The sequence below is a fragment of the Nicotiana tabacum genome, chromosome 19 (assembly GCF_000715075.1).
Source record: "Nicotiana tabacum cultivar K326 chromosome 19, ASM71507v2, whole genome shotgun sequence".
Taxonomy (NCBI): Eukaryota; Viridiplantae; Streptophyta; class Magnoliopsida; order Solanales; family Solanaceae; genus Nicotiana; species Nicotiana tabacum.
In genome coordinates this window covers 140575659-140590470 of record NC_134098.1, presented here as the reverse complement: position 1 = coordinate 140590470, position 14812 = coordinate 140575659, and the positions used below count along the sequence as shown (strand labels likewise).

Below are 14812 nucleotides of genomic sequence, written 5' to 3'. Positions count from 1 at the left end.
TAATATCCACACCCTAAGCAACGAACGGCCAATGTGCTGACATATGATGCAACTCTGAAGGCGGTGCATGAATCAGGTCACCGTGTATCTGACACTGATGGCACTTCCGGGGAAAACTGAAGCAATCCTTTTCCATGGTCATCCAGTAATAACCCGCCCGAAGGGTTTTCTTTGCAAGGACATATCCATTCATGTGAGGTCCACATACTCCCTAATGTACCTCATTCATGGTCTTTTCAGCTTCTCGGGCATCTACGCACCTCAAAAGATTCAAATCTGGAGTTCTTTTGTACAAAACTTCTTCGCTCAAAAAGAAATTGCTGGCAAACCTTCTGATAGTTCTCTTTTGATCTCCACTAGCCTGCTCGGGGTTTTCCTTTGTTTTCAAAAACCTTTTGATATCATGATACCATGGCTGAACATCTGGTTCTATTTCAATTGCATTACAATAACCATGCCTTTCTCGAATTTGGATTTCCAACGGGTCAATATGGAGGTTGCCAGGATACGGCAGCATTGAGGCCAACGTAGCTAATGCATCTGCTAACTCGTTGTGGAATCGAGGAATATACCTGAACTCGACGGACTTGAATCATTTGCTAAGATCTTCCACATGTTGCCTATATGGGATAAGCTTGATATCTCGAGTTTCCCATTCACCTTGGGCTTGCCGAATGATCAAATCAGAATCTTCCATGATTAACAATTCTTCCACATCCAGATCAACTGCCATATTCATGCCCATAATGCAGGCTTCATACTCAGCAGTGTTGTTGGTACAGAAGAATGGAAGCCGGGCGGTGGCCGAATAGTGCTGACCAGTGGGCGAAACCAAAATTGCCCCAATCCCGACACCTTTTGCATTTACAGCTCTATCAAAGAACATTTTCCAAGCATTGGTGTCTTCTGGAATTACTTCAACTGAATTTACTTCCTCGTTTGGAAAGTAAGTACTTAGGGGTTGGTATTCATCATCAACCGGGTTCTCAGCTAGATGATCCTACAAGTCTTGATCTTTCATTGCCGTGCGGGTGACATAGATAATGTCGAACTCCGTGAGCAGGATTTGCCATTTTGCTAACCTTCCCGTGGGCATTGGTTTTTGGAATATGTACTTCATGGGATCCATTCTGGTTATGAGATTTGTGGTGTAGGCCAACAAATAATGTCTGAGCTTATGGGCGACCCAAGTTAGGGCGTAACAAGTTATTTCCAACAAAGTATACTTGGCTTCATAACTGGTAAACTTCTTGCTCAAGTAGTATATGACTTGCTCTCTCTTCCCGGTCACATCATGTTACCCCAGGACACAGCTAAAGGAATTTTCCAAGACTGTCAGATACAAGAACAAAGGTCTTCCTGGCTCGGGTGGAACCAACACTGGCGGATTTGACAGATATTCTTTGATCTTATCAAAAGCCTCTTGACATTCATCTGTCCATTTGATCACTGTATCTTTCTTCAGCAACTTAAATATGGGCTCACACGTGGTAGTAAGCTAAGCAATGAACCTGCTTATGTAATTCAATCTTCCCAGTAGACTCACGACCTCTTTCTTGGTTCTTGGAGGGGGCAAATCCCGAATAGACTTTATTTTTGTTGGATCTAGCTCGATACCCCTCCGGCTAACTATAAACCCCAGAAGTTTCCCAGATGGAACTCTGAATGCACATTTAGTTGGATTCAATTTCAAGTCATACCTGCGTGGACGCTCAAAGAACTTTCTCAAATCTCGCACATGGTCTTCTTACGTTCTGCATTTAATGATCACATCATCCACATACATCTCAATTTCCTGGTGCATCATGCCGTGGAAAATGGCAGTCATGGCTCTCATGTAGGTTGCGCCATTAAATTGAAGACAGGAGGGTTTACATCAAAATTAAAGACAATAAAATAAAAACATTCGAGTTACACCCTGGAATAACTCGTAATGTAGAAGAGATGGCAAGACTGGTCTACCGGGACTCCCGTCTGACAGGGAATGGGGTAGCTTTCCAATTTTGAAGCTTGGCATCGGGCCCCATGTACAACACCTCGGCATTGCTCGTGCCTTCCCCGGGCTGAACCATGTGAGACTCATACAACATTTGTTTCATGGCTTCACAAATATCCTCAATCTCTTTGGTCGTGAAGGCCTCTTCTTCTACTTCTTCCGCATATTTGGGTTTAACGAATGACTTGGAAAGATGCGAAACGAGCTGGGGCAGGACCCACCCATTTTTCTTGCGCTCATCAGCCCATTTTCTGTCAGCCTATGTAGCTCGAAAACCTATACCGAAGAACTTCTCATTGGCTGTTAAAATAACGGGCTCTATGATGCCTTGTAGAGATACCCCGAGACTCTTTCCGGGCTTGTACCCATGTTTAATCATTTCAGTGGCAACCATGACCGAGGCATTAGATAAGCAGGGTTGAGGGAATGAAGCCCCTTCTTCGCATTGGTCGGCGACCACAATTTCAAAAGTTTGGTATACAATTTGCTCACTTCCTTCTCTAGCTTCGAGACACGGGACTCAAGGGTCCCTGTAAATGGACTGTACATCCTCCCCATGGACAACAATTTCTTGGTTTTCAAACTCAAATTTGACCATTTGATAGAGAGTGGAGGGCACAACTCCTGCAACGTGAATCCATGGTCTTCCTAGGAGAAAATTATACGAAGTATCCATGTTCAGAACCTGGAAAGTCACTTCGAAGTCCATGGGGCCAATGGTCAAAATCAAATCAATTTCCCCTATTGTGTCTCGCTTGACACCATCAAAAGCACGCGCACAGATATTGTTTGGCCGAATTCTTTCTATTCCAATTTCCATCCTCTGGAGCATTGAGAGAGGGCAAATATCAACCCCGGACCCGCCATCTAGCATGACCCTCTTCACATAATAACCTTCGCATTTGACAGTCAAGTGAAGGGCTTTGTTGTGGGCGGCTCCCTCTGGGGGCAAATTATCACGGCTGAAGGAAATCCTATTGACTTCGAAGAATCGTTCAGCCATTCTCTCCAGTCGTTCAACTGAAGTTTCAACCGGGACATATGCCTCGTTCAATGTTTTCAGGAGTACCTTCTGATGTTCATTCGAGCTCAATAACAGATATAGAAGCGAGATCTGGGAAGGAGACTTCCGAAGTTGGTCAATTATGGCATATTCCGAAGTTTTCATTTTTCGAAAAACTCATCTGCTTCTTCAGCACTCACAGACTTCTTGGGTAGAAACCGTTTCTCCTTGTTCAGTTTTAACTTCTTTAGCTCTTCTAGGTTGTGGTACTTCCCTGATTCGTTCATTTCGTTCACTTATCCCATAATCTTTTTCCCCTTGTAAGTAACCACTGATTTGCTATAATTCCAGGGGACTGCAGTGGGGTCTCTCATAGGGCTCTGTGATGCGCGGCTGATAACCACGGGCTCAGTCAGCTTTGGTGAAATTACCGGCCCCCGCGCCACATAAGTCCTTTTTGGCACATACAACTTTGGCACATTTAGCGTGAATTTCCTTTGCTCAAATCTTTTGGGAGTGTTCAACATGAGTTATTCTTTCCTTGGGGCCCTAGGAACATAGAGAATTACGTCCTTAGCAGGTGTTTCCCTAGTATTTGTTTCTACAGCTTTTTCTGCAACTTGAGGGATTTGAGTGATTTTCTCCTCATTGCTGGCTTGTTTTGCTGTCGCTTTGGGTTTTGCCTCCGAATCGGCAATGGCAATGATGAATTTTAAAGTTGGATCAAACTCTTTATCATCACAAATCATTCCAATGACTGGCCCATTATTGTGAGCCGGTAATGGATTGTTAGTCACATTGGGGACTTCCTCGTCCCTCAGCACCACTCATTTTTGTTCTATCAAATTCTCAACTGCCCTCTTGAGAGTCCAACAATCCTCTGTATCATGATCCTCTGCCCCCGAATGATAGGCACACCTGGTATCGGGCCGGTATGATGGAGATTTCGGATTTTGCCAGTTTAGAGGCACAGGTTGCAATAGGCCCATCTGGATTAATTTTGGAAACATGCTAGAGTAGGACTCACCAATAGGGGTGAAGTCATTTCTCTTGGGAGGCTCACATGGGCGTGTATTATGTTGGTAGTTATTTTGTGGTGGGCGGGGGTTATATGGAGCTTGGTGAGGATGGTTATTTCTGGGAAGTGGAGCTCGATTTTGGTTGTAGTGCTGTTGTGGCCGTGTATAGGGTTGGGCATTCATCACCGCATAGGGAGGCGGTGCCACGACATATGCTGCATCTTGATGGGGGTAGTAGTGTTGTGTGGTTCTGGGAGGCAGGTAAGAATGATCACGGGATCGACGGGGGTCTCTCGAACCCGAAACCATCATGGCTCCTTCTTCCCTCTTCTTTCGATTTTCTAAACCTCCCGAGCCGTTCTGGGTGGCTTGGTAGGTGGCTCTCAAAGCAGATTGACTTATGATTTGGCTAGTTTTCAGGCTATTTTCTACCATTTCTCCGATTTTTATGGCCTCTGCAAAAGGTTTGCCCATGGCAGACATCATGTTCTGAAAGTAATCGGCCTCTTGGGCCTGCAAGAAAATATTGACCATTTCTGTCTCATCCATAGGCGATTTCACTCTGGCTGCTTGCTCACGCCACTTGATAGCATATTCACGGAAACTTTCCGCGATTTTCTTCTTGAAATTGGTTAAGGAATTCCTATTTGGAGCTATATCAACATTGTATTGAAATGGCCTAACGAAATCTCGGGCTAAGTCATCCCATATATGCCAATGGGAGATGTCTTGGTCCATGTACCATTCTGACATAATTCCCGTCAAGATCTCCCCGAAATATGCCATCAAAAGTTCTTCTTTTCCACCCGCCCCTCTCAGCTGATTGCAATATCTTTTCAAATGAGCGATCAGGTCTCCGTGCCCGTCGTACTTTTCGAATTTTGGCGTTTTAAAGCCAACGGGCAAATGAACATGAGGAAACATGCATAGATCAGAGTACGAGACACTCTTTTGGACACTCAGGCCTTGCATGTTCTTTAGGCTTTGTTCGAGCTCTTCATCTTCTCAGCCATCTCTTCTTGTTCGGGGTTTCTCACTGCTCTTTCCTGTTCCATGGGAGACTCAAACTGCGGGTGCTAAGGGTAAGAGTTTGGGGTAACATGAGTGGTGTCTAGCTGAAATTGGGGGACTTTAAAAGTGAAAGTTGAAGGCTCGAAGCATGATCTGGGCACTGTTGGTTGTGCCATAGTAGAGACTGGTGGTGCAGTGAATAACGTAGAAAGTACCCCTGAAAACGGTTCCTGGGGGCAAACCTCAGAAGGCATACCGGTGAAATTGACTGATATAGTGGGGTACCCAAACTGGATGAATGGGTTGGTTAAGGGGAGCAAACATAGCCCTAGAATCTTCCCTTCTGAAGTGCTGAAGGGTCGTATCTGCTAAAGTAGCCGTGATTTGTTTTAAATTGAATTTTGCTAAAATAATCTTTTCTGATCAGTTTTCAAACAAAACTCACATGTTTTAACCCAGTCACCCTATTTTAAAAATGTGCAGAATGAGCATTGTTCAGAATTTACCGGTGAAGGTCATGGATCAGATTCCACTAGCTCTCCACATGTGGTGAGAAGACTTGGGAAAGCAAGGGCAAGACAAGGTCAACCGATACCTAGGGGCACTCACTGGACTATTGAAAATTCAACCTAGAAGGGATTTGATAGAGGCACTGGTTTCGTTATGGGATCCCGCTCACAATGTTTTGTATTTCTCAGATTTTGAGCTTACACATACCTTGGAAGAAATTACGGGTTATTCCGGGAGTACGGAGGGATTAAGGCACAAGTATATGATATCTCCAAGGACCGTCACTTCTCATAAGTTTCTAGACCTACTGAAAATAAACAGGCAGATCAAGACTGAAAGTCTAGTATGTGGAGCTTCCACTTTTCACTTTCCATACCAGCGGTATGGGCACTTAAGGGAATTTGAAGACCCAGAAAATGGACTCTGCAGCAAAGGAAACCGGTCAAAGTGGAAAACGCATAGATTCTTTGCCTTCATGGTGGCAGTTTTAGGCCTTTTAGTGTTCCCGAGGGAGGATAGGTGCATTGATTTACGTGTAGCGAAAGTTGTCCATGTTTTGACTACCCAGGCCAAGAGTACCCTCGCGCCCATGATCGTATCAGATATATTTCGAGCTCTCACATCTTGTAAGGCCGGAGTCATATTTTTTGAAGGGTGCAATCTGTTATTGCAAATGTGGATGATCGAGCACCTTTGTCACCATCCCCGATACATGAACTATAGGTCTACGAAAAAAAATGCATCGAAGAGTTTGGTACACGAGTAACAGAGTTTGAAATGCCGGAAGGGGTCAAAGATTGGATATTCCGCCTTCGTTCTATAACCGCGGATCAGCTAGAGTGGACATTGGGTTGGCTTCCCGCTGATGAGATTGTTTACATGCCCGCCACCGGTCCCTACTTCTTTCTAATGGGTATCCAAAGCATCCAGCCCTATGCCCCGTACCGGGTGTTGAGACAACTTGGAAGATGCCAAATAGTTCCTAGAGATAAAAATCTTAGTACTCATATGGTTGAAATCCGTTTCGAGGCTCAGAATGCCAGTATTTGGGGGCAAACACCAGAGTACGCGATTTGTCCAGGGGTGAGGTTTTACCTAATTATCTTGCTTGGTATGGAAAGAGAGTCGCAACAAATGATGAATCTGAAAGGCTGACTAAAAGGCCTCATATCCAAGAATTTGTCGACGCATCGCAGGAACAATAGGCTTGGTTAGCCAAAGAGAATGACTACCGGACTACCATAAGCAAACTAGAAGATCAAATCAGAAACATCAAATTTGATAGTAGTTTGCAGGCCGCTGTGGATGAAGGGGAAAAGAAAAAGTTGGCTCAGGAAAATGAAGCCCTCCGAGCTCAGATTCAGAAAATGAAAATAGTCGCTGAAAACTCGGGAAGAAGCGAAAAAGATGAAAGACTCATAAGGAGTCTTAGGCAAAAAGTGCATGATTATGGGTTTGATCTGACAAAGGCCGAGGATGAATTGGCAAAAGCTTGGGCAAAATTGGCAAAAAATGCAGAAGAACGGACAAGGTTTGTTCAGCGGTTAAAGCAAAAGTATGACAGGGGAGTCACGATCTTAAAGAAAAAGCTGACCACTCTTGAAAATAAAATGGTCTAGCAAACAAAGGATTTCAAAGCGGAAAGAAAACATGCAGCAATAGAAGACCAAAACCACACGGCCACGCAAGTATTGGAGTCCTGATCTCAGCAAATTGGATGCCTGCTCCAAGAAAAGGTTGTCATTAGAATGGGGATTAAAGAAATCGCTGATTACATCGCAATGAAGTGCCATGAATGCAAAGATATAACCAGGTCCATGTTCTTTGCTTCTATGATGACCTTTGTCCGTCGAGTGATGGCTGATTTAGAGTACCTTCAAGAAGAGATTGCACGTAGGCCCGCATCGAGACCGACTGATGTCGCGCGGGCCACCGGAGTAGTGTTGGAGGCTCTTATGTATTCCTGATTTTTATTTTTTTTATTTTTTGGCTTTGAGTCTGTATTTTACCTTTTTGAGTCTGTTTATCTTTTCCAAGTCTATTTTCATGTTTTGAGTCTGTAAGTTTAATCGTCAATACTTCCAAAGTCTTTGTAATAGAAAAAACCCAAAAAAGATTTTATTTAATGAAATATTGAAAAAACCAAAATTTTCTTTTCTTTTATTCTGCATTTGTTTCCTGAACTACGTAATGATCTGATTCATGCAACGTCATGATACGTAGGTAATCTCCATCGGATTCGATCATAGCTATAGACAATTTGAGTAAAAAAAAACGAAAACGAGTGAAAAAAGAGAGAGAAAGAAAAAGGACAAATTGAGTAAAAAAAAGGAAAGAAAAGAGTGAAGAAATAAAGAAAACAGCAAAGAGAAGGGAAAAGAAATCAGGGTTTGAAATTTGCAAAAAGAGATAGCAAAGGGACCATAGGCGACTATTCTTGCAAAAACGGCCTTCTAGCGTTCGGTCGGGATATTTTTGGCTATTTGGACAAACACGGCATCACCTAACTTATTTATGACAAAATGATAGCATTTCATATTTTGGTTATTTTTTGTAGAAAAGCGGGGCTGGACCCGATGAAGGTTACCTACGTATCCCACATCCGGTGAGACTCAAACCCGCGTAGTTCGGTAAGTTTTGACGCAACAGGAAAATATGACTTATTTTGAAAAAAACTTTTTCCTTTCTTTTTTTTTCAAAATTTTGGCAGAGTTTCGGGATATTTTGAATACCGGAGTTTTCAGAAACTTATGACTTTCTCTCTCCTACCTCAATCTTGATTTTTCTTGATTTTTCCTCCATATTCTAGAAGCCAGGCAACATGCAAGCCGAAGCAAATAAATGTACAAGTAGCATATAAAATGCATCAGGATGGTCTTTTTATTTCGGGTACACCTGTCCTAGACGGACCCAACTCATGTGTTGAGTCCCCAAAGTCAAATGCACGCGATGCAAACAAGCATTTCTACTAGGAATCCGGCATGAGGCTATGTTACTCTAAGTTTAAATCATGGGTGTATTGTACTAGACTCGACTTACCCGAGCAGACAACTCGAGCCGAGGGGGCAGCGTACTGGTAACCAAAAGATCATCCGGCTTTGCAACTTGTCCGATCCTCATTTTAAATTAGGGATATGACACTAACATAAAAGAAGTCACGCCAGCGTGCACTTCCCGGAAGATTTAGAAGACTCAGAAATAAGAAGGGTTTCGTAACAGTTTTATATATAGTTCAAGCAATAACAAAACGGTAAAAAGCGCCATTTAGCACATTAGGCTCAAATATGTAAAAATCAGATAATAAGCAAAAACCAAGTATAACAGTTATTCTAAGCTCGAATTCTGAACCCTGAACAAGAGATTCTGGGTTCGATCCCCAACGGAGTCGCCAGAGCTGTCACACCTCTTTTTTTCCGAGGGGGATAGGGGAGTTTTTCCAATTGAAGTGACATTAATCGAAATGAATTATTTATTTAATTCAGAGTCGCCACTTGGGATAATTATGGTGTCCCAAGTCACAAGTTTATTTTAAATTCCAAATCGAGGAAATTGACTCTTATTTATGATCTGCGAATACAGAAGATCGGATAAGGAATTATGTTAACCCGGGAGAATGTGTGAGGCACTCCCGAGTTCCGTAATTTTACCACGGTCGCTCAACTATTAAAAATTGGCCTAATTATCTGATTTATTACATGTTTAAAACCTATTGTGCATTTTTATCTTTTAAACCGCTTTTAATTATTTTAAACAATTATGAAATTTGTTTGAACAAGTTGCGATGTCGCACACTCGTTATTTTTGAACATATTGTGAATCGCGTCACATAAAATGCACCCGCGGTTTACAACATGTTTGTTTTTATTATTATTTGAAGTTATGGTCAGGTCACATGAAATGCACACCCGAATTGGGGATTATGTATCACGACTATGCCATGGGAACCGTACCCATAGCCGTGATGATTTATTTATTTAGCACGCCTAAAGCAAACTGCGGTGTTCATTTTTGAAATCGTAATTGTGTCACGCGAACGTGTACCTAATCATGGTAGCTTGATTAAAACGTGTCTAGCAGCATTTCTACAAACATTTATAAGCTGATTGAGTCTTGCTAAGTTTGGAATTTGCCTATGGCTGCCCATGAGTTATGAGATGTTATTGAGGGACAACAATATGGAAATGGGCGTACAAGAAGCTAAAAGATTCCAGACTTGATCATTGGAAATTATATATATACAAAAGATAAGTTATGATAATGGATCAACAAATATTGAAAGATTTTATGGTTGAAATTAGTAGAAATGGCGTCGTATAGCCACTTTTAAGTGGTATTTACTTTTTAGCCAGTGTTTTTTAATGTTCGGCAAAAATAGTCACTAATCTATTAAAATTGATACGAAAAGTCTTTTTTACCCTTTCTTCATGAGTTATGTTAAATATTAAGGACATGGTGTCCTTAACTTCATGAGTGATGTGTAAAATATTAAGGACACTATGTCCTTAACATTTACATTGCACACATGAAGTTAAGGACACCATGTCCTTAATATTTACACAACACATATGAAGTTAAGGACACCATGTCCTTAATATTTACACATCACTCATGAAGTTAAGGACATTATGTCCTTAACATTTACATTGCATACATGAAGTTAAGGACACCATGTCCTTAACATTTACACTACACATATGAAGTTAAGGACACCATGTCCTTAATATTTATACATCACTCATGAAGTTAAGGACACCATGTCCTTAACATTTACACTATACATATGAAGTTAAGGACACGATGTCCTAAAGTTTAACAACAAAAGTTGCAAATACAAGTTAATGATATTATGTCCTTAACATTTACATTACACACATGAAGTTAAGAACACCGTGTCCTTAACATTTACACTGCACATATGAAGTTAAGGACATGATGTCCTAAAGTTTATCAGCAGAAAGTGCAAATATAGGACACTTTATCCTTAATATTTACACATCACTCATGAAGTTAAGTACACTATGTCCTTAACATTTACAATGAACACATGAAGTTAAGGACACCACGTCCTTAACATTTACACTGCACATATAAAGTTAAGGACATGATGTCCTAAAGTTTAATAACAGGAGGTGCAAATACAAGTTAAGGACATTATGTCTTTAATATTTACATTGCATACATGAATTTAAGGACACCATGTCCTTAATATTTATACTATACATATGAAGTTAAGGACATGATGTCCTAAAGTTTAACAACAGAAGTTGCAAATACAAGTTAATGATATTATGTCCTTAACATTTACATTGCACACGTGAAGTTAAGGACACCATGTCCTTAACATTTACACTGCACATATGAAGTTAAGGACATGATGTCCTAAAGTTTAGCATCAGAAGGTGCAAATACAGGACACTTTGTCCTAAATATTTACACAACAGTCATGAAGTTAAGAACACCATGTCCTTAATATTTACACAACACCTATGTCTAGCACAGGGGTATTTTTGTCCGGTGGATAAAAATTTATTAAGCACTGGCTAAAGAGTAAATACATTTAAAACAGTGGCTAAAAAGTAAAGACATCTCTAATCAGTGACTATTTGTGCACTTAGGCCTTGAAATTACTAAAGCCTAAATGGAGCATGAGGACTTGCATAAAATCGTATGGGCCAATTTATAGGCCCAATGACCTCCAAAATCTAGACCTGCTTGTCAATACCCTTAATGGGCTGATTTCGCAGGTCTGGCCCATTATGCATCCAATTATTTCAAGCCAAAAATATGTTCAAAATAGATTCCCATACTAGTTTTTTTTCCAAGCTATCACTAAAACAAGATCAGCTCTCAAAGTTTTGAAACAACAATACAAATACGAGAGCTATACAACATTGCAAGCTATCACTAAAACAAGATCAATTCTTAAAGTTTTAAAACAACAATACAAAATCCGAGAGCTATACAACATTCAATCACTACTGAATTGACATGAGTGCCATGATAAAATCCTTTTCATACTGACTGGCCATTCCAATTACAATCCTCATGGGGGTAATAGACACAATTATTTTTAATACTTACAGAACCAAAATCATTTACGCTAAAAGCATACAGAACCAGAATAAGTTATACTAAAAAAAAAAAGCTAATTCAAAATAAAATATAACTAAATCTTCAACCTAAACCTCTTTCTGCCGACGACTTTGAATCTATTCCATGGCCTTGGAATTTACTGATCTGACCAACTAGTTGTTAGATATGCAAACTACAATGATAAAGCTCTTGGTAGCCTAAAATCAACACACAGTTATGTATAGAACATTATAATGAAGCTTATGTTTGAACTATTATCAAGTTTGCAAGATTAAAACAAAGAACCTTGATCTCATTCAAGCTTAACAAATTCAGCAGCTAATGAAAAGTGCTTGAATAACCAGAAACATTGGATTAACTCAGACGACTGCAACATTTCAAATTAATTTTCACGATTTCAATCACGTTTGAATTAAACAACTCATGAAGCCAGATGTTAGGGTAGCAACAAACCAAAACACACAAGGATCAAACATGAACATAAACATATTTGGTCATTCAATGCAAATGTAATACATAAGGCTTGAAACCGACCTATTCCAACAGAACCAAATAAGAAAAACAGAAAATAAGTCTCTGAAGTTGAGAAGTGGAGCAGGAACACAACTCAGGTGCAGAAAACTAACAAGAACCAGCAGCGAATGAAATTAAGAAACCCAACTCAGGTCCTAGAAAAGATGAAAATGAGCTTTCTTCTCTTTTTTTCCCTCTAAAACTCTAAGGCTGGAATCCCAGAAAGATTGTAAAATTTCAGAGTGTATTTCGTGTGTGAGGCCCTCATGTGTGTGAGTGATATATGGCTTCTTATATAGAATGTAAGAGTGTGCTTTTGTGAGGGAAAAATCAGAGGGGTGTGGGGAATCTGTAAGCTGAAATTTAGGGATATGGCATCTTTTTTTCAACTGAAAATGGACAGTTGTCCAGTTTCAGATATTTTATTTATTTTTAAAACTTTTAACTTCTGAAAACTATCCCCTTTTACCCCAAAATTGATCTAATTTCTGGTTTTTTATATGCATTTTAACCCCTTCTAGAGACTCCCCCAAACAACTGAAAAATATTCTATATTTTCAATGCCCTTTAGCCCCCTTAAGTTTCAGTTAATGCCAATTAGTGCCTTCTACCCTAACTATATTGTCTTCTTTCATTAAACAGAAACAACAATTACTGAACAACAACTAATTAATCTAAATTAAAATTAAATTATCAAGTACGATTTAATCAAAAACAACAAACTAGTTAACCTATCAATTTAGCACATACGTATTTTAAACCATAATCTAAATTAACAATCGACTAATTTCAAATAATTATTTAGAAAGATAAAATATATTTAGGTGTTTAATTCTTAACCTAAGCATGTAGTGAAGCAAAACTGATAATTAAAGAGGAGGAAGTGATGAGATTTTACCCCCGATTAAACTTGAAAAGAACAATAATGATGAAATCCGGTGGGCGAATGAAAAAAAAAATGAATTTTGGCCAGTCAATGGGGGGTCGGTCAAATTCCGACGACTTCAAAACGAACCGAAACTAACGGCAATCGATTGCTCTTGACAAGAGCAATTGATTAACGTAAGTTTCAGGCCAAAACGAGCTGGTATCACCAATGAAATCAGAAGAGGGAAAGTTTAGGTTTTTTCTGGATTTTAGATCTGAAATTGGCCGAGTTTGATGGGGATTTTGGGAAAATTTGTGTGGGATTAAGGTTTAGGAGAGTGTGGGGAGTGTGTGGTGTCAATTTGGGGTGGTTTAGGGTATCGCCGCCGGCCAATAGGGTTTGGGAATTTAGGGCGGCTAGGGTTAGGTTGGGGGTGATGAAGATGGGAATGAGGTGAGTTTTGGAGGTTAGGGGGATTTAGACACTTTTAAATGAATTAGGGGTTTAGTTCTCAACCGTCGGATTGGAGATAATAAAGGGTTGAGATGAAATGCGCCAAGCGACGTCGTTTGGTGGTCTCTTGGAGACCAGGTGAAGTGGGCCTGGTCCGGGGTGACTTAGGCTGGGCCGTTTTGTCTGGCCGAATAAGATTGCCCAATTTTAAAGGAAATATACTTCCTTTTCCCACTCTCTTTCATTATTTTTGCAAATTTGACCATTTAAAAACTCAACTCTTAATTAAATCTTCCCCTTTTCCAAATAGCCTAATATACTTAATGATGTCAGAGATGACAACTAAATACTTTGACTTTTTTATGATTTAAAGAGTTCCTAATCATGCATGAAAAAATGCAAATAGATGCAAAACAAACACAAGAAAAATTCCTAAAAATCTATAAAAGCAATTACGATTATTTTTGGACTATTTTAGGAGTAGTTTCATATGACGCAAAAATTAGGTGCTCATACTTAGCACCTTAAGTTGGCCTCTTCGCGTATTTGTCCTTAAAAGGAACTATGATTTTCAATCTTAAGGTGGACGTTTAAATCCCTTTGCACCTTAAGTTGGCCTCTTTGCGTGTTTGAACTTAAAAGGAACTATAATTTTCCAGTCGTAAGGTGGACATTTAAGTCCCTTTGAACCTTGAGCTGGTCTCATCACGGATTTGATTTTTCTATATGCTGTTGAGGATTTGTCCTTTCATAGGTTACCATGAATTGGTTCTTCTATATGTTGTTGCAAATTTGATACTCCATTTGATACTCTTGTATGCTGTTATGGAATTGGATCCTTTTGTATCTTGTTGCGGGTTGATCTTTCTATATGTTGTTGAAAATTTATCCTTCTATGTGGTGATGAGAATTATCCTTATATATATATATATATATATATATAGAGAGAGAGAGAGAGAGAGAGAGAGAGAGAGAGAGAGAGAGAGAGAGAGAGAGAAAAATTTACTAATGAAGATATCTCCATTACCTACAAAAAGGGAAAGAAACGAACGCAAAGTAAAAGGAAGAGAAATTACCGTGACACAGCTAAGTCAGAATAGCCAAACGAAAAAGTGGACTCAAAACAGCTCGCAATGGCAGCAAATTGATGATGACAAATGTAGAGCATTATGCCATATATATAGGAAAAGCAAAAGGTGGCTATCAAATAGTGATTTCGATGTGGGACGTTGCAATAATTAGTCTTCGAAAAAGACTCATATAGTTGAAAGGCGGCACTAAGAGTTTGTTATCAACAAGGATTCTGTAGCAAACTTTGAAGACAAATATCCATGGTCAACTCCTAA

General features: G+C 39.9%; 2 protein-coding genes across 2 annotated transcripts; both read right to left on the bottom strand.

Moving 5' to 3' along the window:
* Positions 1-211: 211 nt before the first annotated feature.
* LOC107810233 (uncharacterized) lies at positions 212-733 on the bottom strand. The gene is made up of 2 exons (XM_016634989.2): positions 672-733; positions 212-572 (listed from the first exon to the last, which is right to left on the bottom strand). Exons 1-2 carry the CDS (start codon positions 731-733, stop codon positions 212-214), a joined length of 423 nt encoding a protein of 140 aa, XP_016490475.2.
* A 3093-nt stretch (positions 734-3826) lies between these two features.
* LOC142173748 (uncharacterized) lies at positions 3827-4990 on the bottom strand. The gene has a single exon (XM_075239394.1). The coding sequence runs from the start codon at positions 4988-4990 to the stop codon at positions 3827-3829; it is 1164 nt and encodes a 387-aa protein (XP_075095495.1).
* Between the last annotated feature and the right edge of the window lie 9822 nt (positions 4991-14812).

What these genes read in the sequence shown, in the direction of transcription:
- LOC107810233 (XM_016634989.2), bottom strand. Translation starts at nt 733, where the DNA reads ATGGCAGTTGATCTGGATGTGGAAGAATTGTTAATCATGGAAGATTCT. An exon ending in GATTCTGATTTGATCATTCG is followed by an intron (nt 573 to 671) that starts GCAAGCCCAAGG and finishes CGTCGAGTTCAG; the next exon opens with GTATATTCCTCGATTCCACA.
- LOC142173748 (XM_075239394.1), bottom strand. Translation starts at nt 4,990, where the DNA reads ATGCAAGGCCTGAGTGTCCAAAAGAGTGTCTCGTACTCTGATCTATGC.